Genomic DNA, 25640 nt, shown 5'->3' with positions numbered 1-25640 from the left:
ACGGGAATCATTAAGGAACTACATACTTCTTGGTGTCTACTAGAAACTACAGTAGAAAGGCCTCGGTCCCTCCTGAGTGGGTGGCGGGAGCTGAGGACCGGGAGGGCGGCGCGGGCCCCAGCCCTTTAAATTCGCAGCCGCGCGGGAACCACAGCCCAACAGCCACAGGCGGGTGGGGTGGGCAGACGCTAGTCCCCGCCGGCCAACGACCGCCCCTAGCCCGCCCCCTCACCGATACCTCTCCAATCAGCAACCCTCTTGTCGCTTGCCCCTGCCCGTCACCCCCTACTCGTCGCCGACCTCGAATACCCGCGCAGAGGGACAGCAGGGGCGGGGCTCCCGGAGGGTGTGTCTGGGCGAGTGCCGACGTCGCGCGCTCCCCTGGAGTTTCGAACGCTGTTGGCTCCTTTGGAAGAAAAAAAATACAAGAGCGGCGGCCAATAGCATGGCAGAAAGGACCCGCGCGCAGGTCCGGCTCCACCCCGGTCTGGCTAGAAAGAAGTCCAGGCCCGGCCATTGGCTCGCGCCTCCTGTCACTCGCCGCTGCGGCCAGCGGGCAGGGGCCTTGCGGTGATTGGTTCCGCCCAGGCGCGAAATGTAACGCGGGAAAAACAGGAGCCTGGACCCCGGCGGCAGGTTGTTATTTTCGGGGGCTCGGCGCCGCACGTCCAGCTTCCCTGTCATCGCAAAGGCAAGCCGCCCGCTGCTTCCCGCAGCTGCAGCCTGCGTTGGAGAGTACAAACAGCGGAGAGCGGGTTTGACCCAAGGCTTGGGGGTCCAGCCCTGATCGTCTGGTCCGGCCGAGCCGTTCTCTTCCTTCGCTGGCCGCAGCGCAGGAGGGTTCCAGGAAACGTCCGCCTGCCATGAGCCGGCGGGACTGAGAGCCGGCAAGACTGAGAGCCAGCAACTCGGAGCAGCGCCGGCGAGCGGAGCAAGGACCAGACCCAGGCTCGGGGACTGCGGCCCACGGCCGCCGGAGCTGCGGACCCGGGCCAGGCAATGATCCGGGGTGTGGAGGCGCAGATGGCGGACAACGCCCCTCAGCCGCCGCCCGTCATCTTCTGCCAGGACTCCCCGAAGCGGGTGCTGGTGTCGGTCATCAGGACGACCCCGATCAAGCCCACATGCGGCGGCGGAGGGGAGCCAGAGCCGCCGCCTCCGCTCATCCCCACCAGCCCTGGCTTCAGCGACTTCATGGTGTACCCGTGGCGCTGGGGCGAGAACGCGCACAACGTGACGCTCAGCCCCGGAGCCTCCGGGGGCGCAGCCTCGGCTGCCTTGCCTGCCGCCGCCGCCGCCGCCGAGCACCTGGGGCTTCGCGGACGGGGCGCGCCGCCGCCCACCGTCTCGGCCGCCGCCGCCTCGGGAGGTGAAGACGAGGAGGAGGCGAGCAGCCCGGACAGCGGCCACCTCAAGGTAAGTGGCGCGGGCGGGCGGGGCGCGGGGCAGTCGAGGCCCGTTAACGGCGCTGCCTAGCCGGCAGCGCCCGCGGACTCGGCGGGCGGGGCGGGGCCGAGTTAAAAACGCTAGGTCGCTGTGGCTGCGGCGGGGGCGGGCGGTGGCGGGTGACAGGACGCTGACGTCACTGCCGCGCGCCAAAAATCTGGCCCCCCCACTCGGGGGCGGGACTGGACTTCAGTCATGTGACTTCGGCAGGGGATTGGGGAGGCCCAGCGGAACAGAGGCCACTGGCCAGCAGGTGCAGTGGGCGGGAGCGCGGCCTGGGGGTCACGAACCGGAATGGTCAGCCGGCTTTGTCAGCCGTTCGGCCTACCGCTGAGTCCTCTCTGGCGGGAGAGGGCGGGAAGGGGCCGCAGGCCTTCAACTGTTCCTCTGGGTGCAGGAAGGGAGGGGTTGCGCCGTTTCTGCTTCATCACTGCAGACACCACGACCCTGCTGAAGATGCCTTGCAGAGACGGCCGAAGAACAAGAAGGGACTTAGGGGAATCTTACCCAGAGGGTACAACTGGGCTCCCAGTTGTACTAAGTAAGCGTACAACTTTGCTAGATTCTGAGAGCACAGAGTGGAATCGGACGCTGTTGTCAGCGGCTTCGAATTGCTTGGAGACCCAGTCTGTTTTAGAGCCGGGAAGGATTCAAACCTACAATTTACGGATCAGGCAATTGATACTTAGAGGTATTGATGAAGGGAGCTCCCCAAGGTCCACAGCTAGGTAGCAGGAATGCTGATAGGATAGACGCGTTTTTGTGGCTCCAAGTTCTGAAGCAGGGCTTCCATGGTTGGCTCAGTGGTAAAAAAATCCGCCTGCTAACACAGGAGACGCGGGTTCCATCCCTGATGAGGAAGATACCCTGGAAAAGGAAATGGCAACCCACTCCAGTATTGTTGCCTGGGAAATCCCATGAACAGCGGAGCCTGGGGGGTTCAGTCCATGGGGTCACAGTAGAGTCGGACACGAGTTAGATACTCAACAATAACAGAAAAGTATTTGTGTAATGAGTAGTGCTGATATAAGTTTAGCATTCAAGTTCTATTAGTTAAGTGGCTATATAAGATAAGCAGTTTGTTAAAGATAAATCACCTTGTGGATAAGTACATTTATATTCGCAAATACTGTATCAATTGAAACAAGTTGGTCATCGTTTACACACAGTAGCAAAGATATTGAAACTCCTTGTTGAGCCCTGAGGAAATTGGTACACTGTTACTAATTACATTGTTACTAAAGTACTGTAATTATACAGCTATATGCCTTGACATACTTCAACTCTTAAAGCTATTACTTAAGTAAAAATTTGAAAGAAGTAGTAGAAATATTTATATTAGTGCTGAATTTGTGAAGTGAGCAATCACAGTGTGCTGTCTCTAAATAGCCCTTAATAAGATGGCTGGATATCCTAGGTATTTTTCCATATTAACATATTTACATGTTTAGTACTTGAAAAAAATATATAGTAGGTTATATAGAGCAACATAAACACATATATGCATAATTTACTTGTAGAAGATTTTGCATCTATTATTTTATTCCTGATTATAACTGAATCTAATTTTGGATTATCCAAGGAGGTTAATGTTATCATAGATAAATGAAATTCTATAGGTATGGGGTTTTTTGTTTGTTTGGTTTGGTTTTTTGGCCCCAAACAGTCTTATCGTCACATAAGTCTTTAAAAAAAAGTTCTTACTAATGCATGAGTTTGAATTTTATTTTTACTTTGTCTATTTATCAGAGGTAAAATATAGTACAAGTTAACGAAAAACACGTAAAAAGCTTTTATACATGTTACTTTTTTCCCTCCTCACAGTCGTCCATACTATAACTGTTTCATAAATTGTTAGCCAAGTTGATCCTTTTATCAATGAAGAATCCAAATACAGCTCCAAAAAATTCATTCATTTAGCGTCTCCATTCTGATGGGGGAAGGTCTGGAATATACTTTCTTTTAGGGAAGTTACCTAGTTTGATTTATGATCAGTACATTCTTTAGTTTTAGTCTAATTCTTCTGTTTGGCTTTTCTAAAGTACTTGTAGTTCTTTTATTTCCACATGCATGAATGAATCATAGTGGCTGAATCTGCTCACCTTCTGGGAAGACAAGTCCAAGATATAGTTGGTGCCAATAGCATGCTTCCCTCTATCTCGGCGCCCCCCGCCCCCCCCCCCCCCAATACACACACCCTTCTCTCAGTATTTGGGTAAGAGGCAATAACGGCTATGGGTTTGAGAACGTTTGTGTTCATTCACTATTTGTTACCACTGCTCGGAAGGGAGGCTTCAGCATCTAAGTCCTTGCTTTTTTGTTTGTTGCTGCCCAACATTGTCTCCCCTGCCTGTGGGGAAAATATCCATCTTCTGCCAGCTTATTTTGGCCCCTCATCACAAGATTGTTCAGCACTATTGGGATACAGTTATATATTAACATGGTCTCTCCCCAGGTTGTAGAATTCTGGCAGGGAAGGGGGCACGTCTAATTTTCCTCTGCCTAAGGATATTCCAAGCCTCCATAGTTGTGCTCTTTACTCAGATTGCATTCATGAAGTTATTTTTCCACTGTGGGGCCTGTGCAGTTTGACTTCTCTGCATATCCTCAGATTTACCCTTCAAGACCTGCCAGCTGCCTATCCTGTTTCACCTTTCTATCACAGATCATTTTAAACATCTAGACTGTACTTAGCCTTGTAGTAGCCTGTAGTTTTGATCACCACCATATTTAAACATAACATCATATTAACATGTTTCATCAACACAGTAGCCACCATTTATTATTTATTGCCTTGCAGAGCAAACCACCATACTTTGTGTTGATTGTTTTGAATTTTTTAATCAATTTACCTTGTTTATCTGATGAAAAAGGAAGAATTAGAGAAGTCCTCAAAATTAAGTTCATCATATGATAAGTAGCAGCACTGATTGAAACCTTTTAGAGCTCTTACTCTTAATCCTTACATGATACTGCTTCTGTGAGTTGACTTTATGGTTTTTTGTTTTTTTTCCCTTTAATATTAAGATTCAAGTAGGAAATTCCCTGGTAGTCCAGTGGTTAGGACTCTGTGCTTCCACTGTAGGGGGCATGGGTTTGATCCCTGATCAACTCCTGGTGGGGGAACTAAGATCCTGTATGCTGGGTGGCTTGGCCAAAAAAAGAAAAGGAAAAATGGACTTTCTTGGTGGTCCAGTGGTTAAGAACCCACCTGCCAATGCAGGAAACATGGGTTCAATCCCTAGTCCAGGAAGATTCCACATGCAGCAGGGCAACTAAGCCGGTGCACCACAACTACTGAAGCCTGCATGCTCTAGAAGAGCCCGTGCTCTGCAACAAGAGAAACCAGTGTAATAAGAAGCCCATGCACCGCGACTAGAGAGTAGCCCCTTCTTACTGCAGCTAGAGAAGCCTGCATGCAGCAACAAACATCCAGTGCACCCCCCCAAAAAAGAAGATGCAAGTAGACTCATAAAATACACTATTCAAAATGATATCTCAATTGAGGTGCTTTATGAGAGTACATGCAATAGATAGATAATAATTAAGACTTGTAAAGTTGTCAAGATAAGTCAAAGTAAGGGACAGCATTAAGAAGCAGTTATGTGAGCCACAGGAAATTTGGATCAAATCTGAATTGGAAAAGGGAGATAAGATCTATTTACATTTTCCCATTAAAAAAAGAAGGTATACACCTCTTCCACTGAAAACTATTTTTCTTTTCCTTCCAGATTGTTTGTATACTTTATTTGAATTTTGCTTTGTAAAAAATGTGTCAAGAACTTTTAGTTTTTTTAGTAATCATGCAAACATCAAGTTTGAATATAACTTTCTAAAGCTTAGGTTAATGTGTACGTTATTCTAAGTGTCTTGAGAAATAACTCAAACTTTATTAAATAACTTTTTAAAGTTATTGATGTTTGAGAATAAAACATTTATCGTAAAGTATTTTAGAAAGTATTTTTAAATCACTACCTTCTGGTGGTATTGGGATTGTTTTAAAAATTAAAATTGCTGAGATATGCAAACATTTTTGACAATATATTTATTTTACTTCTTTCTAATAGCTTATTTTGCAGCAGTGGCCACATAATAGCATTAAGATATGTTAGAGTTTCTAATTCTTTATTTATTATTATTTTTGCAGATTATCAAGCAGTCTTGACAAGATTTATCTCTTAAACTACAAGTATACTTAGTCATTGATGAGTTAACACTTGGTTATTGTCAAAATGTACATGGAAACATGCTTTTGTTTTTAATTGCTAAGGCTGAAATGAAGTGTTTTCTTAGAGTGACATTTTTGTATATATGGTTAAAAGATGCTCTTTTTTCATTTATTTAGGGTATTAGATGATTACTTGCCTTGCTTAATTTTCTTAGCTAAAAAAATACGCTTAGTGAAGCTTTACCTGCATATCACTGAGATGTTGGATTATGATGGATTTTTCAGCCCTATTTCTCATTTGGAAAATGAACATGTGGTTTGTAGCTGAGACAAGATCTTAGAGTTACTGGGAAGCAACCAAATAGTTAACTTAAACAAAAAATGTTCCCCCACTGTAAAACATGCTTGTTAATTTTTTTTTAACCAGAAACAGAAAATAATAATGGGTAATCTTAAAATTTTGATATTAAATAGTTTAGTTATTTGATACTAAATCAGTTATTTCAAATTGTAATACAGTGAATAGTATGTTTTATGTATTTAAAAAATAGTCGGGAAATGATCCTTTTTGCTGTGGCAGAGCTGAATCACTGAAGGTTTTAATTAACCTTATTTCATGTTCCATTTCTTTCTTAACAGAACCAATCACCTGTGATTTTTATGGATCGTAGATGGTGTGTTTATTTTGCATTTAAAACAATTATTCATGATACCATGAAGTGAAGTGAAGTGAAGGTCCGCCTCTTTGAGACCCCGTGGACTACAGTCCATGGAATTCTCCAGGCCAGAATCATGGAGTGGGTAGCCATTCCCTTCTCCAAGGGATCTTCCCAACCCAGGGATTGAACCCAGGTCTCCCACATTGCAGGCAGATTCTTTACCAGCTGAGCTACCAGGGAAGCCCCATGATACCATAACCAGCAACAAGTTATACAGTTATTGCAGAGAATGGATGAGATCTTTATCCCATCAACAAATATATATTAACAGTGTTCCTGAGTCAGTTAGCTTAGGCTAACCCATGCTGCAGAATACAACCTCAAAATCTCAATCTCAATCTATGCAAAGCTTGTATTATGCATCCTGTGAGGGTGCTCTTTATCCTGTTCATTCTGGGACCTAGCTGGGACATGTGAGTCTTAAGGTGGAGCAGAAAGAGAGATGGTAGAACCTTGTGATGGCTTGTAAACCTTTTGCTCAGAGGTCACACATGTAATTTCCATTCATGTTTTATTGGTCAAAGCAAAGCCATATGGCCAAGTTGGCCTCCATGGGGCTGACAGGAGGGAGGGGCATTGAATATTTTAACAATGTTAGTAATCTGCCACAGTGCTTTCTTACATTCTTTTTTTCTTTTTTCACTTTTGTGGCAAAAAAACAAAAAATTTACCAACTTAACCATTTAAAAATATTAACTATATGAACATTGTCATAATAGAACTCCAGAACTTTTTTATCTTGTGAAACTGAAACTATACCCATCTAGCTCCCATTTTCTCCATCTCTGGATCCTGACAACCACCATTCTGCTTTTGTTTTAAGGCTTTTGAAACTCTTTAGATACCTCATATAAGTGGAATCATGTAGTATTTATCTTTTTGTGACTTATTTCACTTGGAATAATATCCTTAATGTTCATCCATGTTATAGCATATGACAGAATTGCCTTTTTTAAGGCTGAATAGTAAGAAAATGTCACATTTCCTTTGTCCATTCATCTGTCAGTGGACATTTAGGTTGCTTCCATCTCTAAGCTGTTGGAAAAAGAGGTTTTACTATCTATGAATATTTAGACATGGTTTATCCTATAAGATACTCATCCATATTAAGATTATGCTTTTCTTTCAAGGTGAACATTGACTGAAGGGAATCTTGCTTATTATCAAGGTTTCAGGTGATGTTTCTAAGCTTTGGGAAGACTTTAGGTTTTTATATGGAAAGCAGTGAAAAACATCTTCAGTTTGGATGTAGGTGTTATTTTTTATATATAACTTGTATGTGTAAAAATGTAACTTACCTGGGAAGAAAACTTTTTTTTTTCTTCTTCAAGTAAATGCTTATTATAGATTAGTTTTAGAAACCTAGAAATGTTAAGACAGTACAGGGAGTTCCCATCAAGCATGTTCCCAGTCTCCTCTATTGCCAATATCTTACATCATTTTTATACATGTTGTGCTTAATATATTTTTATTTATTTTGCTACACCAGGTCTCATTTGTGGCATGTGGCATCTAATTCCCCGACCAGGGATCAAATCTGGGCCCCCTGCATTGGGAGTGCAGAATCTGTCACTGGACCCCTAGGGAAGTCCCACATTCATTGTAATTAATGAACCAAATTGATACATTATTAACTAAAGGCCATAGTATGTTCTGAGCTCTTTAGTGTTTTTTTTTTAATTGAGCTGACATTTACATAGCATAAAATTGACCATCTTAAATTGTAATCCACTGACATTTAGTAATTCAGAAGGTTGTGAAACTACCACCTATATCAAGCTTCAAAACATTTTCATCACCCCCAAAGTTGCTTATCAATTATTTAGCCACTCCCTTTTCTGCTCTATAGGCAGTCTCTGGAAAACACCAACTGTTTTCTGTCTGGACATCTTATAACACGGGTCATACAATATGTGACCTCTGTGTCTGACTTCTTTTATTTAGTATACTGTTTTCTGAGGGTCATCCACCTTATAGCATGTATGACTGTTTCTATGACAGAATAACATTCCATTGTATGTGTGTACGTACATATATATATGATATTGTATCACACTGTCAATGTTTTCCATGATGGCTGAACCACTTTACATTCCCACCAGCAGAAGTTTCCAGTTTCTCCACATTCATGCCAAAAATCACCTTATTTCCTACTTATGTTCCTGGTTTTGTTTTGTTTTGTTTTTCATATAATCGAGTTGGTGTGAAATAGTATTTCACTATGGTTTTTTTAATTAATTTTTTTCTCTTCAGGCTTTACTGAGGTATAATTAACCTCAACTGTGGTTTTGGTTTGCATTTTCATGACCTTGCTGGCCATATGTATCAATATAACTGCTTTGGAGAAATGTCTATTCAAGTCCTTTGCCCGTTTTTTATTTGAGTTTTCTTTCTATTGTGTTGCAAAAGTTCTTTATCTGTTCTAGATACTGAAACCTATCAGATAAATGATTTGCAACTTATTATCCCATTCTCTAGGTTGTCCTTTCACTTTCTCGATAATGTCTTTTGACATGCAAATGTTTTTAATTTTAAGTCCAGTGTGTGTATTCTTTTGTTGCTTATGCTATTGGTGCCTCATCTAAGAATCCACTGCCAAATCTGAGGTCATGAATATTTATTCTGCCCCCCCCCCCTTCTTTTAAGAGTTTTAAAGTTTCAGCTCTCACATTTTGGTGTGATGCGTTTTGAGTTAATTTTTGATATATTGTGTGAGGTACAGCTTCATTCTTTTGTAGGAGGAAATCCATCCAGTTATCTAAGAACTGTTTTTTGAAGAGCTGTTCTTTCCCCATTGAGTGTTCTTGGCACTCTTGTTGAAAATCAGTTGGCATAGAATAAGGGTTTATTTCTTGACTCTCAATTTCATTTCATTGGCCTATGTCTATCCTTACACCAGTACCACACTGTCTTAATTTCCATTGCTTTGCAATAGGTTTTGTAAGTGTGAGTCCTCCTGCTTTGTTCTTTTAAAATACTGTTTCGCCTACTAGGAGCCTCTTGCAATTCCATGAGTAGAGGATTGCTTTTTCCATTTCTGCAAAGACCTTTGGGATTTTAATATGGATTCCATTGGACCTGTGCATGTGATCTCTTCTTTGACCCATTGGCTATTTAAGAGTGTTTAATTACCACATATTTGTGTGTTTTCCAGTTTTCTTTCTGTTACCAGTTTATAGTTTCATTCCATGTGTGTCAGAGAAGATGCTTTTGATGATTTCAATCTTTTAAAATTTATTGATACTTGCTTTGGGCCCAACATATGGTCTGTCTTGGGAAATGTTCCATATGCACCTGGGAAAAATGGGTATTTTTCTGTTTCTGTGTGAAATGTTCTGCATATGTCTGTTAGGTGTGGTTGGTTTATAGTGTTGTTCAAGTTTTCTATATCTTTGTTGACCTGTCTTGTTGTCTACCATTAATTGAAAGTGAAAATCTCCAGCCATTTTTGAACTATTTTGTTCTATTTTCAGTTCTGCCAGTTTTTGCTTCATACATCTTTGGAGCTCTGTTGTTAGGTATGCATGTGTTTATAATTGTTCTCTTTTTCATCCTTACACTTTTAACCTTTTTATGTTTTTGGCTCTAAGGTGAGTTTCTTGTTAATAGCATATAGTTGGTTCATTAAAAAAAAAAATCCATTCTGCCAATCTGTGCTTTTTACTTGTAGAATTTAATGTATTTACATTTAAAGTGATTACTTATAAGGAAGAACTACTCCCCTTTTGTTTTCTATATGTCTTACACCTATTGTGTTTATGAATTCCTCCATTACTGCCTCCTTTTGTGTTTGAGTTTTTGGTAGTTTATCATTTTCTTTCCTTTTCTGGTATTCTTTTCCTTCCTTTCTTCTTTTTAGTGATTACTCTGGGAATTTTGCTTAACTTCTTAAAAATGTGAAAAACATCTATTTTGAATTAATATCGCCTTAGTGCCAATAGTATACAAAAGTTCTGCTCCCATATATTTCTGTTTCTCTCCATTTTTGTTATTGTTGTCACAATTGCATCTTATATTGTGTTCCCACTAACAAAGATTTATTATTTTTTTAATGCACTTGGCATTTACTTTTTATATAGGACAGAAGAGAGACATTATAAGCCCAAAGTACAATACCTCTAGCTTAGGTAGTTACCTGGTGGTGTTTATTTCTTTGTATGGCTTTGAGTTATTGTCTAGTGTCCTTTCATTTTTGCCTGAAGAACTAACTCCCTTTAGATTTATTGTAGGGCAGATCTACTAGCAGTGAACTCTCAGCATTTATCTCAGAATGCTTAATGTCTTCATTTTTGAACAATAGTTTTATTGAATATAAGATTATTGTTTGATTTTTTTTCCCTTCCAGCACTTTAAACATATCATCCCACTGATTTGTACAGTTTCTCCTGAGAAATCAGCTGTTAATCCTATTTAGAATTTGTAGGCATGATAAAAACTGACAAAAACTGCTTCCAGAGTCTTTGTCTTTTGATTGTTTGATTTTGTCTCCCTGTGCATCTCTGTTTGTGTTTATTACAGAAGTTGATTGACCTTCTTGGAGGTTTAGACTTGTGTCTTATTAACTTTGGAAAGTTTGCAGCCATTATTTCTTTAAATATTCTTTCTGTCCTATTTTCTCTTGCCTCTGGATCTCTGATTGTGTGTGTGTTGATAAGCTTAATGCTGAGGTATCCCCCTAAATTTGTGTGTTGAGATCCTGACCCCTAAAATGATGGTGTTAGGAGATGGGGCCTTTGGGAGGTGGTTAGGTCATGGGGGTGGAACCCTCAAAAACAGAATTAAAGCTGTTATGAAAGAAGCCCTGGAGAGCTCTCTTGCCCCCTTCTGCCATGTGAGGACACAGCAAGAAGTCACTGGCTGTAAACCAGGGAGTAGCCCCTCACCCGACCATGCCCGCACCTTAATCTTGGACTTTACAACCACCAGAACTGTGAGAAATAAATTTCTGTTATTTATAAGTTACCCAGTGTGTAGTATTTTGTGCTAGCAGCCCAAATGGGCCCATAAGACACTTGATGTCCTACTGGGGCCTTAGGCCTGTTCAGTCTTTGTCTGTTCCTCAGACTGGATTAAAAATAGTTGGCCTATTTTTAAATTTGCCGGTTCTTTCCTCCCGCCAGTTCAAATCTGCCATTAGGACTCTGGAGTGAATTTTTTTTTTTTCCTTCATTTCGGTTATTGTATTTTTTAGTTCTAGAATTTCTATATTTTAAACATAGTTTGTTTCTTTATTGACATTCTCTGTTTGTTGAAACAGAGTTCTGGTTTTCTTTTGTTCTTTGTCCATGGTTTCTATTACCTCTTTCAACGTATTTAAGACAGTTTATTTAACTTCTTTGTCTAGTAAGCTATGAGGTCTGCTTCCTCAGAGGAAAAATTAACTTTTATGCATGGGTCATATTTTTGTTTCTTTGCATGCTTTGTAATATATTGTTGAAAACTGGGTGTTTTGAATATTATGAAGTAGTAGCTCTGGAAATCAAATTCTCTCTCCTCAGCGTTTGTTTTAGTTGTATACTGTGGTTTGTAGTTGTTTGGTGACTTTTCTAAACTATTTTTGTAAACTCTTTGTTGCATTTGTTCTCTGAAGTCTATTTCTTTAGCTTGAGATCAGCTCATATTTTGAGATTTTCTTGAGTGCTTGGAACCAAACGGAGGGTGGGGCGGGGGGAGAAATAAGAACAGAGAGTAAAAAAGTAAAACCCTTCTAACTTTGCAGAATGGTTCTGTGCTGTAGCTCTCCTTATATACTTAGCCAGACTGTTTACAATTCTGTGTTAACCTTCATTTCTTGCTTGTGCTGAGCCTAAAAATCAGTCAGAAGTGAAAGCTTTGATTCTTTTCAGATATTTTCTGAGTATGATTCCTGTGCTGGGCAAGTATGTGACTTCCTAAATTCCTTCCTTTAGGATATGTGGGCACTTTTCAATGCCCTAATTTCCCAAAGAAATTCTCTCCCCAGCTTTTCCTCCTAGGTTTTTGGTGTGTCTGTGTGCCTTAGTTGAAATCTTTTTCCCCAGGTGGCAGTAAGTTGTTATTGGCCTTACAAGGTTTTTGAGAGATGCCCTCCGTGTAGCCACTTTTCTGCCCAGAGGGAGTTCTAAGTTAGTCAGAGCTTCAGGTAGCCCCCAGGATGGGGAAAACAGACAAACACAATTCTTTCAGAATATGAAGTCTTCTCTGTTCTCTCTTGAACCAAAGACTGGGATCCTACACTGAGGATGAAGACAACTGTCTTCAAAGACCACTGTGAGGAGAGGGTGGGGCAAGGAGTTGTCAGATGTGCTGTACAATTTTCCTACAGTTTTACGTTGCCAGTTTCTTGAGTTATTGTTGGCTGAGTTGCTGTAAATTTCTGATTATTTTCTGGAGTTGTGACAAAGCTGATTTTGACAGTTTTTGCTTGATTTTTCAGTGATTTGGGGGGGAGGGGTGGGACCTTGAAACTACCTACTCTGCCATTTCCCTGATGTCACTGAAGAAAGGGATTCAATGGTTATTCACAGGCACACCTTTGAGATACTGTGGGTTTAGTCCCAGACTCCCGCAGTAAATAAAGCAAGTCACACAACTTTTTTAGTTTATTAGTGAATAAAAAGTTATGTTTATACTATAGTCTCTTTAGTGTGCAATAGCATTATGTCTAAAAGAAAAGCTTGTTGTTCAGTCGCTAAGTCCTGTCTGACTCTTTGAAACCACATGGACTGCAGCACGCCAGGCTTCCCTGTCCTTCAGTATCTCCCAGAGTTTGCTCAGACTCATGTCCCTTGAGTCAATGAAAACAATGACAATCCAACCATCTCATCCTCTGTTCCCCGCCTTCTCCTGCCTTCAGTCTTTCCCAGCATCAGGGTCTTTTCCAAGGAGTCTGCTCTTTGCAGCAAGTGGCCAAAGTACTGGAGCTTCAGCTCTAGCATCAGTCCTTCCACTGAATATTCAGGGTTGATTTCCTTTAGAATTGACTGGTTTGATTTCCTTGCTGTCCAAAAAACACTTTATGGGGCTTCGCTGGTGGTCCAGTGGTTAAGAATCCACCTGCCAATTCAGGGGACATGGGTTTGATTCGTGGTCCAGGAGGATACCACATGCCACGGGGCAGCTAAGCCTATGTGCCACAACTGCTTGAGCCTGTGCTTTAGAGCCCAGGAACTGCAACAAGAGAAGCTACCACAATGAGAAGCCCACACACTGCAACTAGACAGTAACCCCTGCTTGCCTCAACTACAGAAAGCAATGAAGACCCAGAGCAGCCAAAAAAATAAATAGATAAATAACTAAAAAACCCTTTATTTATAAAAAGTACTACCATCTGACTATACAGAGTTGCCGCAAATCCTTCAATTTTAAAAAATGCAGTGTCTGCGAAGTGCTTTCCATTCCAGTCCCAAAGCAAGGCAATGCTAAAGAATGCTCAAACTATCGCACAATTGCACTCATCTCACATGCTAGTAAAGTAATGCTCAAAATTCTCCAAGCCAGGCTTCAACAGTATGGGAACTATGAACTTCCAGATGTTCAAGCTGGTTTTAGAAAAGGCAGAGGAACCAGAGATCAAATTGCCAACATCCACTGGATCATCGAAAAAGCAAGAGAGTTCCAGAAAAACATCTGTTTCTGCTTTATTGACTATGACAAAGCCTTTGACTATGTGGATCACAATAAACTGTGGAAAGTTCTCTAAGAGATGGGAATACCAGACCACCTGACCTGCCTCCTGAAAAATCTGTATGCAGGTCAGGAAGCAAGAGTTAGAACTGGACATGGAACAGCAGACTGGTTTCAAATAGGAAAAGGAGTACATCAAGGCTGTATATTGTCAACCTGCTTATTTAACTTATATGCAGAGTACATCATGAGAAATGCTGGGCTGGAAGAAGCGCAAGCTGGAATCAAGATTGCTGGGAGAAATACCAATAACCTCAGATATGCAGATGACACCACCCTTATGGCAGAAAGTGAAGAAGAACTAAAGAGCCTCTTGATGAAAGTGAAAGAGGAGAGTGGAAAAGTTGGCTTAAAGCTCAACATTCAGAAAACTAAAATCATGGCATCTGGTCCCATCACTTCATGGCAAATAGATGGGGAAACAGTGGCTGACTTTATTTTTCTGGGCTCCAAAATCACTGGAGATGGTGATTGCAGCCATGACATTAAAAGACACTTACTCCTTGGAAGGAAAGTTATGACCAACCTAGACAGTGTATTGAAAAGCAGAGACATTACTTTGTCAACAAAGGTCCGTCTAGTCAAAGCTATCGTTTTTCCAGTAGTTATGTATGGATATGAGAGTTGGATTATAAAGAAAGCTAAGCACCAAAGAATTGATTCTTTTGAACTGTGGTATTGGAGAAGACTCTTGAGGGTCCCTTGGACTGCAAGGAGATCCAACCAGTCCATCCTAAAGGAGATCAGTCCTGGGTGTTCATTGGAGGGACTGATGTTGAAACTGAAACTCCAATACTTTGTCCACCTGATGGGAAGAGGTGACTCATTTGAAAAGACCCTGATGCTGGGAAAGATTGAGGGCAGGAGGAGAAGGGGATGACAGAGGATGAGATGGTTGGATGGCATCACCGACACAATGGACATGGGTTTGGGTGGACTCCGGGAGTTGGTGATGGACAGGGAGGCCTGGCGTGCTGCGGTTCATGGGGTCGTAAAGTCGGACACGACTGGGCGACTGTACTGAACTGAATTGAAGCATGATAAACAAAAGTATGCCTGAATTATGATACTATATTTTAATGAGTGGAGTGAAAGAAATTATATTAATGTTTTACAAATTGTTAACAGGATGGAATCCGACGTGGTAGACCCAGAGCAGATACTGTACGGGATTTAATAAATGAAGGAGAGCATTCGTCCAGCAGAATCCGTTGTAACATCTGTAATAGGGTGTTTCCACGGGAGAAATCACTCCAGGCTCACAAAAGGACTCATACAGGTAAGTTTAGCAAATTTTAGAGAATGCCAAAAGTGATACTTAACTGAAAGCTGATTTGATGTTTAGGCCTATAAATTAATTTTTTAGTTGCCTCACATTTCCTTATTGTAAAATTTTAAAAGCAGGCACTGTGTAGTCAGCTTCTCTTTTGGTGGGGAGGGATAGTTTTCTGAACATTGATAACCATGTGATTTCTAAAGTTATCATGGTAATTAGTGTAGCTGTCACAGGAATATTATTACTAAATTTGGTTCTATCCTGTCTATCCACATTTTACTTGATATGCCTTTTAAGTTGTCTGTTTGACTGTTAAAACTGATTTGTAAGTCAAATCCTAAATCACTAATAGTCAGATTTTTAATAGAATGTCTAGAGTCCTCTGCCATCAGGATATTTGATGTTATTATTAAATCTAAGGTGAAGTAATTTTTCAGAATTAAATGTATTGTAGGTAGTTATCCTAAGACTATCATATATCTTTATTTGTGTGAAGAAGTGATACTTGCATTTAAAATACCATACAGAGAACAAAAAGATAATATAAAGAGGGTCTTGTTCTTGCCACAGAGAAAGTTGGTCCCTGAAGGAGCCATATATTTCTAATGATGACATCAAATAATTTACAGATGAGGAAACTGAGGCACGAAAGCACCCAATTACTACTGACTTACAACTTCTCATACTCTTTAGAAGTATACTGGCCGATACAGTAGCGTATGTGGCCCTTGAGCACTTGAACTGTGGCTAGTCCAGATTGAGATAAGCAGTATGTATAAAATACACTTAGTATGAAAAAAAGAGAGTAAACAGTGTCCTTAATTTTTGATGATGATTACAAATTGAAATGATAAAATTTTAAAGGTATTGAGTTAAATAAAGTATATAGTTAAGTTAATTTTACTTGTTTTGTATTACTTTGTGAATGTGGCCATTAGAAGCGGTTCTCATTCTATTTCTCTTGGTCAGTACTGATCTAGAATTTGTTTTTCACCTGTAGTCCCCTGTTTGTTCCACTATGTTTATGGTTATCACCTGTTTCTTTTTTTAGTTTTTGAAAAGATATAGTTCAATGACATGCTAGAATATAGGTGTTCTTAGCTAAATCCCTGAAAAGGGGTAAAGTTTTAATTTTGAATCATTATAAACTAAGGTGGCCAAGATGTTTTGAATTCAGGTACCATTCAGTAAAACTATTATTTTATGCATATCTGGTTCTGAGAATTTTTTTCAATCAACTTAGCCTGAAATATGGAGAAGGAAATGGCAACCCACTCCAGTATTTTTGCCTGGAGAATCCCAGGGATGGAGGAGCCCGGTGGGCTGCCATCTGTGGGGTCACATGCATGCATTGGAGAAGGAAATGGCAACCCACTCCAGTATTCTTGCCCGGAGAATCCCAGGGACGGTGGAGCCTGGTGGGCTGCCATCTATGGCGTCGCACAGAGTCGGACATGACTGAAGCGACTTAGCAGCAGCAGCAGCCTGAAAAGTGAAAGTGAAAGTGAAGTCGCTCAGCCGTGTCCGACTCTCTGCCACCCCATGGACTATATATATAGCCCACCAGCAGCCTGAAATAACCCCAAATAAGCGGTTCATAGCTATAAAGTACATGTTGCCAATGTGGAATCAGTTGCCAAGATTGAAGATCACGTGGCTTAATAAAAAGGTGCTTGAGTCCAGTACTGATCTACCACTGAGCCACTGTGTGTCACCCAATGCTTCTACACCTATTACACTGTGTCCCGGCGACCTGAGCCCAAGATCCCCATGCTATAGTTAAGTTCCAATAGTATATGCTTTTAGAGAGTAGAAAAACGTTTCTCTTACTCTAGTCTGTGTTTATTAACTTGTGTCCCACTGTTAACATTCATTTAGTACATTTCTAAATAAAAAATTTAGGGAAGACTCATTACTGTTCTTTGAGTCATATTGGAAGAACCAGTGTATAATTGTTGACCAAAGAATGTTTATTCAGGAAATAAGTTTAATTATGATTGAACAACAACCTTTTTGAGCACTTTCTTTAGCCTAACACTATGCTGTGTACAGTACAAGGTGCTGTTCATTTTTGTATAAGGAGAGTTCATGATGCATAAACAACATAGGATACTAAGTTAGTGGAGGGATATGTCACTTAATTATTCGGAGGCGGGGGCGGTGGGGGTCGAAGAAGTTTCACTAGGAGCCTACAGGATTGGGAAGATCTGAATGGTCAGAAAAGATAGGGATTCCAAGGAGTAGAAGATAGGGAACTGCCTCGTGGCTGGAGTGAATCTCCAGGAGGGAAGTCAAGATAAACCCTGTTCCTGAACCCAGTAGCTACAGTGCAGGTATTAGAGGGCCATTTAAAAGTCAGCAGATCGTTTTTACTTGTTCAAGGAGAAGAGTAGGGTTTGGGATGGTTTTAGAGGGTAGTTGGATGGAAAAAGCAATTATTTTCTGCCATCTACTCCAAAAGTGCTATACGGAGTCAGAGACTAGAGACTTGCCAGGGTTCCTTCTAGGTGGGGGGGCTGCCAGTCTGACCAGAGAAGGGTGGCAGTGGAGACGTTTTAAATAATCAGCAAGAGCTAGCGATTCAGACGGGGGGTGGGGGGGGGGTTGGGGGCGGGCAGAATATGGGATAAGCTGAATATGATAACTGCAAAGATTGTGAACCGGGGTACCGAAAAGCTCAAGGGCTAAAGAAAACATCGTGCTTCCAAGTGATTCGCTGCTTCATATTATCGAAGTGTGCCCTTAGCACTTCCATTTGCAGCTCTGTAGAGGCTGTGGCATGTTTTATTGTTGTTTGCAGTCATGACTTATGTAAAGGTTGATTCTCTCTCCCTGCCCCTCCCCCCTCCCCACCTTATTGTCTCATAAATATAACGACATCTGTTTACTTAGGTGAGAGACCTTATCTGTGTGACTACCCAGACTGTGGAAAAGCCTTTGTTCAAAGCGGACAGCTCAAAACCCATCAGCGTCTTCACACCGGAGAAAAACCTTTTGTTTGTTCAGAAAACGGTATGATGTTAGAAGTTAAGTTTATGGAATAACCAGTTGGGAGTTAAAGGTTAAAATATCTTTTGCTTGAATTTTTAGGAAGTGAAGTTTTTGATAGAGATTTTATCAAACCTCTTAAGTTAATATTCCCTTGCTAATATGTGATCCATGCTCAGTTGCTAGGAAATGATTGATTTTTAAGTAAAGTATTCTTTTTAGGTGAAAATCTTTATAAAGGGCATTAAAAATCTATAACCAATTGTAGGCAGTAGAAAACTCTATTCAAGTAAATATAGCCTTTAGCGTAGGCTTTTACTTTGGTGTTAAACTTTTTAACTGTTAAACTGAAGGAAGCACATTATTGTTTAAATTTTCAGGAGGGGTGGGGGTGGAGTGGATTTTACCAGCTCAACATTGCTACTGTTGGTAATTTCTTAACACTTTTCTTAAGTGTTTACTTACTGTTTTACCAGTTTCTTAATATGTTTTTCTTATGTACATTTTTACACAGTTATATTTGAAATTCAGTACAGTTTTGTTCTGTTGCTCTGTGGTTTCCTTGATTAATATCAGTTGTTACAAATGTAGCATATATACTCAACGATTGCCTCAATGTTAGATATTGAATATTTAATGTTTTTAAAATTTGCTTGTTATCAACAAACATGAGAGGCCTGTTTTCCTATTTAAAGCTTTATTTACCTTTTGGGATTTTTTTAATGACAGATGCCAAGAACGAAATTCCTGGGTCAGAGATTTTGAATATTTTTATGACTTGTGCTAATAAATTACTTTCCATTGGGGTTTAATGCATTTACATTGCAATGACCAGGAGGTGAAAGAACCATCTTCACCTTCCTCTCAGTGGCATTGATAATACCAGTTTAAGGTTTTTTTTTCTCAAGTTACAGAATGATAAATCTCATCATCTTATTTTTTTTCGGATACCAGTGAAACTGAACGTTTTCCATGTCTGCTAGATATCCAGATTCTGATGAAGTGTTTCCTTCTGTGTTTTGAAGGCTGCCTAAGCAGATTCACCCATGCAAACCGCCACTGTCCGAAGCACCCTTATGCCAGGCTGAAGCGAGAGGAGCCCACAGATGCTCTCAGTAAGCCCCAGGCTGTGGACAACCAGGCTGCCGCTGAGTGGTTGGCAAAGTAAGGCTCTCCCTGGAGTCTACAGCAGAATACTGCCCAGTGTGCGGGTTGAAGCTGGGGACTTACACAGTTCTGTCAGTTTAAGTTGCTTTTATACATGTTTTTTAAAAATAACTTGAAATGGCACTTTATTTCTTTAAAGCACAGAATTGTTAGGAGTTTTATTTGGATCTGTGTGTGATAGACTACTGTATGTTTAGTCTGAGCGCTCAGACCACAATTTATTTAAAAGCAAGGGTTTATCCCATTTGAAAAGAATGTTTTTTATGTATTGTATTTCATTTGTCATTAGTACAATCCATCTTCATTTTCTTTATATTGAATTTAGCGATGTGTTGATTATGAGAGAGACAGAGACTAGAGGTTCTTCTAAAGTAAAATTTCCAAAAGCATCCAGTTTAATTTTGTTAATGGCAACAAAGTGGCCAGTATAAAAACATTCCAGTAAGGATGCTTTGATTTAAGGAGTCGTCACACACCAGCAGCAGCTGATTGTGCCATTCCCTGGCTTCACTCGTCTCCTCTGCACTGAGGATAAACTCTAGAATCCCTAATTATGTTCTGTGGTTCTGCCTCCCTCTAGCAACACAACTGTCTCCAGCCACCTGGGTTCCTTGTCTCTCTACAGCACTGTTATTGTAGTTTCTAGCCCTTTGTGCTCACTTATCTCTTCACTCTGCTCATTCTTCATTTCTTCATTTCTTACTCAGATTAAACATCACTTCAGGAAGTTCTTCCCTAACCTACCCAGTAACCCCCAAAACAAATAAGGTTAAATCCACTTAACATGATTTTATAACACGTTGTATTTTCTATCTCAAAACCTCCATCACACATTTATTTGTTCGATGACTATCTTCCCTGCTGGATCATAAGCTCCACAAAGGCAGGGATTGGGTTTGTCTCAAGTATTGCACTATTTTCTTCCTCCTTGCTGGCTTCCACTGCCCCATTGAATCTAATTTTGCCCAAGCCAGAAACTAACTAGTCATCTTTGTCTTTATCTTATTTTTCTCCCATCTACTCAGTGATCAACCTATGGATTCTACTTCCTTAACAATTCTCAGATTCAGCCACTTAAGTCTTCTCAATCGATACTTCATGCTGCTGCCAGAGGAGTCTTTCTAAAATGCTAATATGATTCTCAGTATGAAGCCTAAACCCTTTATTATAGCATTCAAAGCCCTTACCTAGTCCTTGCTGACCTTGCTGACTTGTATTTTGCTGTTTTCCTTTTCTAGTTGTCCTTGAAGTCATATTGAACTGTTTGCATTTCTCTTTTTATGTTTCTGAGTATTTCCACAAGTTTTCTAGTTTGGGTAGTCTAGGTGTCCTGAAATCTGGTAGTTGTAATTTTTTTTTGTATGTAATTTTAAAAACAGCTTTATTGAGGCATAATTGTCATACAATAAATTGTACACATTTAAAGTACACAATTTGATGTGTTTGACATATGTAGATACCTGTGAAACCATCACCAAAATCAAGATAGTGAGCATACCCATCACTTCCACAAGTCTCCTCATGTAAGCCTGCATCTCCCTGCCACTGCCAGCCCCCCAAAACATTCATCTTCTTTCTCTCTGTACAGTTCACATTTTCTAGAGTTTTATACAAATGGAATCGCCCATTATGTACTTGGTTGGCTTCTTTCAACCATCATAATTATTTTGAGAGTCATGGTGTTGTTGAGTGTATCAGTTCATTCCTTTTTATAGCTGTGCAGTAATCTGTTGTATGGCCGTAACTCCAATTATTTATTCATTCACCTCTTGATAGGCCTTTATGTTGGTTTTGGCTATTACAAATAAAGCTGTTATGAACATGAATGGACATTTTTGTAGGTAATGGTACTGTCATTTAAATATGCCTTTCTTTGGTTTTCAGAAAAGGTGAAACATTTGCATTTTCTCTTGTGCGTTATCAGTTGACCATGCAATAGAATAATGATGGTGCTTTTAAATTCTTGAATAAGCTCTATGTGTTACCCTTAGTAATCCATTTGTGCTATTTTTTGGTGGGTTTAAACTTTCTCATAATTAGCTCTATCAGAAGCCATCATCCCTCTGTGGATAGGATAAATAGGCTTCTAATGATTATTCTATTTCTATATTTTACTCTAGTCCATTTCACATGTGATCTTGAAATCAGTTTAATGATGAAAACACATGACTCCAGAGCTGAGTCTGAGCTGCTGCTTGTTGATTGTGGCATTCTAAGCAAGTCCTTCAGCTTCCTGAACTTGAGTTTTTCCACATGTTATGGAAACATGTGGAGAAGGAAGTGGCAACCCACCAGTGTTCTTGCCTGAAGAATCCCAGGGACGGGGGAGCCTGGTGGGCTGCCGTCTATGGGGTCGCCCAGAGTCGGACACGACTGACGCGACTTAGCAGCAGCAGCAGCAGCATGGAAACATGTAACGTATTCACTTGGTAACTTTATAAACTGAAACACACCAAATAATACTGTAGTGAAGACCCCCCACCCCCTTTTTTTTAGAAAAGTGAGCATTGGAGAAGGCTACCTATACGTGTAAGTAACGCGCATGCGTTTCACGCAGGTACTGGGAGACGCGAGAGCAGCGCGCCCCCACGCTGAGAGGGAAGCTGGGTCGGAAGGCCGATCAGGAGCAGCGGGACCCGCTGGAGTTCCTCCCGTCCGACGAGGACGACGACGAGAAGAGCGGGGCGCAGCGGCGGCTCCAGGAGCAGCGGGAGCGCCTGCACGGCGCCCTCGCCCTCATCGAGCTCGCCAACCTGACGGGAGCGCCGCTCCGCCAGTAGCCCGAACACTGACTCTTCCACTGTACAAAAGTACTGCCCGGCGTACTTAAAAAGTAGATCCTGGGGCATAAGCTAAGCACCTTATTTGCTTATCATAGGCTGCTATTCTGTAGAAATGTATGAAGAATGTCATTGCCCCAGAATATGGGGTGAGAGAGAATTGCACTTTTTTTATATGGTCATAGATTTGTTGTAAAGTTTAAAATATTTTGTAAATATGGGACTTCTAGTACAGGGTAGAAAACTACGTATTGTGGGAGGCTAGATTTTGCAAGTTTAATGCATTCATTGGAAGCAGTTCTCACAGAAAGCACTTTCTGAATAAGACACTTGTATGGGGAAAAAAAAAAAAGCATGGTACATGTAGCCAAAGAAGGTTTAAATAGATTATTTATAAGATCAGTTTTAACAATGTATATTAGTATGTTTAACAATACTGTAAACACTGAAGCAGAAAGCATAAGATGTGAGTAAGGTATATATTTTAAAATTGCAAAATAGTGTGCCTAATAAGACTAGAGATGGAAAACTGACTTTTAGAAGACTTTCTAACTTTGGGACTTTGGAAGAAAACAGATATTTGAAGATCTTGGTAAGATGAACAGTAGTTAAGAATTTTCAAAATTGGAGTGAAATCAATCTTATTCTATCTTTCTGAGGTTTTACAACTCACTATGATGTTTAGATTTGAAAGCACTTGTCACCCTAGCTTGTTAACTTGGGAACTTTTGCACATTTCATGTTTCTCATTTGCTGAAATTGAATGATTAATCTTGCAAAGTCTAGGTAACTTGGTAATCGGTATTTTAAAAATATATTGTGGGCCCTGTAATGAGATTTGGCACTTGGATTTTTATTAATAAAAGGGACATCTACAGGGTTGTTTTGTAGTGAACCGTTTTAGATCTTTTGTTAGCAAACACTAAATTTAAATGTACTGCTTGTTTAGAATTATTAGCAAATGGAAGCCTCCTATTTATATTTTCAGTGCATAAAGCCACCTTCTTGCTTTACTTCAGAATAACATGCCAAGCTATTTTGTGTTCACTAAATTTAGCTATCAGTTAAACACTGCAGAAAATATTAGCTACTCAAATAAGTAGGCTTCCGGAATAGTTTTAACTGCAAGTGTGTTAACTTGTGTGGTGGTTTTAAATAATTTTTTCCAAAATAGATGAAGTTTTTAAACACCACTTTATGTACTGAAGCATGAATAGAAAAATGAAGAGCTGAGTAGTTCACCTCCTTTATGTAGGCATAAACTTCCATCATTTTAGCTTGTTTTAAGCAGAAACTAAATAACATGCATAGCATGGTAATTTTATAGATTGCTTAATTGGAGTAAACGTCACAATAAGGGAAATAAGGGCTCGTCAGTGCCTTTCTTTCTTGTTTTTGTATTGAAGTAGTAGCCTACTGATGTAGTTTAAACATCTAAAATGTAGGCTTCTGTATCTCAAAATCCCAACATGTTGCAGTACACAGATAGTTTAAAATGTGTAGCCATGGGGAAGGGGATGTATGTAAATGTCTTGAAATGAGGCAAAAGTATGAAAGATAATAGTAACAAATAATGTGTATGATGAGGACATACTTTAAAAATGTAATTCCTCTGTACAGTAAATTACAAATCTTGAGGGATTTTGTTTTTTTTTGTAATAAGAGAATTTATATTTGTAATGGTCTAAGAATTTTTTTTTTTTTTTTGGTAATCTGGTATATAGAATTTTAACTTGGAGCACTTATGAGCACAGTAAGAGAGACTATAGCATCTGAATTTTCTTGGTTTAGGTTTCAACATTTTTCTCTAGAATTTTCCTCTCAAAGATGACTTAAATGAATTCTAAAAAGCTTCATCAGTCTTGGGAAATTTAATGAACTTACCTAAGGAAGGAAATGCAGTAGGAATTTAAAAAATACAAATTCACACATAATAAAATTTAAGGCCTTCAAAAGTAAAGAGTTTTTGTTTCTCCTGTCAGCTTTTGTCAACTATAATAGTTATATTCACAAACATTTTCTATTTGTATAATTGGAAGTTTTAAGAAATTATTACAATTATTTACTATAGAAATATTTAAAATGTTCCTTTTTTGATATAAGCTATATATTTGGACAAAATACATTGGCATCTAAAATTTGAGGTGTGTTAAAAATGTGGTTTACATTCAAATTTTTGAAGTGTTTTATGCTTCATATGGCTAAGTTGTAGTTTGGCAGAGTTAACAGCATAAGAATAAACATGCTGTAATTTTAAAAGTTGCTTTGAATAAAAATTTACTTTAATTTACAGTTTAAAGTACATGCTCATTCTTAAACCCTTTATAATTTGTTTTTTTTAAAAATACTATAACCAAAAAAAATAAAAATACGATAACCATAATATAAAAATTTAAAGATGGAAAGAAATATCATGTAGCCATACATTCTCCTGTCATTATTATTTTGGTGCATTTTATATTTCATTCCAGTCTCAGGCATCTTTTTAGCATAGTTGGAACCATTGTGTGAATTCCTTTTTCTTACTTTAAAGTTTTGGCCTTTTAGACTATGGATATTCATTTAACTTCCTCGTCTGTTTTCATTATTACAGTGTAAAAATATCGATGTAATAAAGCATCAAACTACTGCCAGCTCTATCCCAGGCTTTATATTAGGGTAATCAGGAACTGGAGTTTTGTTTCACTTACATCCAGGATGTGTTGAATCTGAGGTCAACCCTGGAGAATCCACTCAAGGCTTGTTTACTTTTCTGAGTCAAGCAAATTGCTTTAATTTTTCAATTATTTTTGGTAGATCTTTAGTTGGTTATTTGCAGTGGCAAGGTTTCAGCCTGTCCAGGCTTTGTGCAAAAGAATTTCACAAGCAACTCTTCAGTGTCAGTTGTGGTTTAAACACAGAAAGGATGAGATTTTTGACAGTAACTTAAGTTCCAGGAAGTATGTACACAGAAGCAAATTCAATGCAAATATGATTAAGACTGTCTTGAAAAGTGACTTTAAAATACTGCCTTGTACTTGTGGTCCAGTGGTTAAGACTCCAGGCTTCCAATGAAAGGGGGGGCAGGTGCTGACCCCTGGTTCAGGAACTAAGATTCCACATGCCTTGTGTGGCCAAAAAAACCCAACAAAAAACCCCAAACTGTCTTGTTGCCAAAACTTAGTTGGAGACTCTCGGACTCACTGGAAACTTAGTTGATCTTTTTGAGGAACTTAACCAAAATGACTTCCAATTTCAGATTTTGGATTCAACCTGAGTGTGAATTTATTTTCTATTTTAAAAGTCATGTGTATTCCTTTTCTGTTTTGGGTAATGTAGCCTTCCTTTCTGGCTTTTTTAGTGCTAGTTGTTTGTTAAAAGCTGGGGTCGCAAAGAGTTGGACACCACTGAGCAACTAATAACATCACATCATATCTTCAGTTCAGTTCAGT

At 39.9% G+C, this 25640-nt stretch overlaps 1 protein-coding gene across 1 annotated transcript; it reads left to right on the top strand.

The window, feature by feature from the left end:
• Positions 1–601: 601 nt before the first annotated feature.
• ZNF367 (zinc finger protein 367) lies at positions 602–24501 on the top strand. The gene is made up of 5 exons (XM_043453427.1): positions 602–1416; positions 15127–15277; positions 18167–18286; positions 19288–19426; positions 21987–24501. Exons 1-5 carry the CDS (start codon positions 1000–1002, stop codon positions 22207–22209), a joined length of 1050 nt encoding a protein of 349 aa, XP_043309362.1. The 5' UTR covers positions 602–999; the 3' UTR covers positions 22210–24501.
• Positions 24502–25640: the final 1139 nt, after the last annotated feature.

Source organism: Cervus canadensis, chromosome 30, assembly GCF_019320065.1.
Source record: "Cervus canadensis isolate Bull #8, Minnesota chromosome 30, ASM1932006v1, whole genome shotgun sequence".
Classification (NCBI taxonomy): Eukaryota; Metazoa; Chordata; class Mammalia; order Artiodactyla; family Cervidae; genus Cervus; species Cervus canadensis.
Note: the sequence above shows the minus strand (reverse complement) of the source record. Positions and strands in the feature narration are given on the sequence as shown.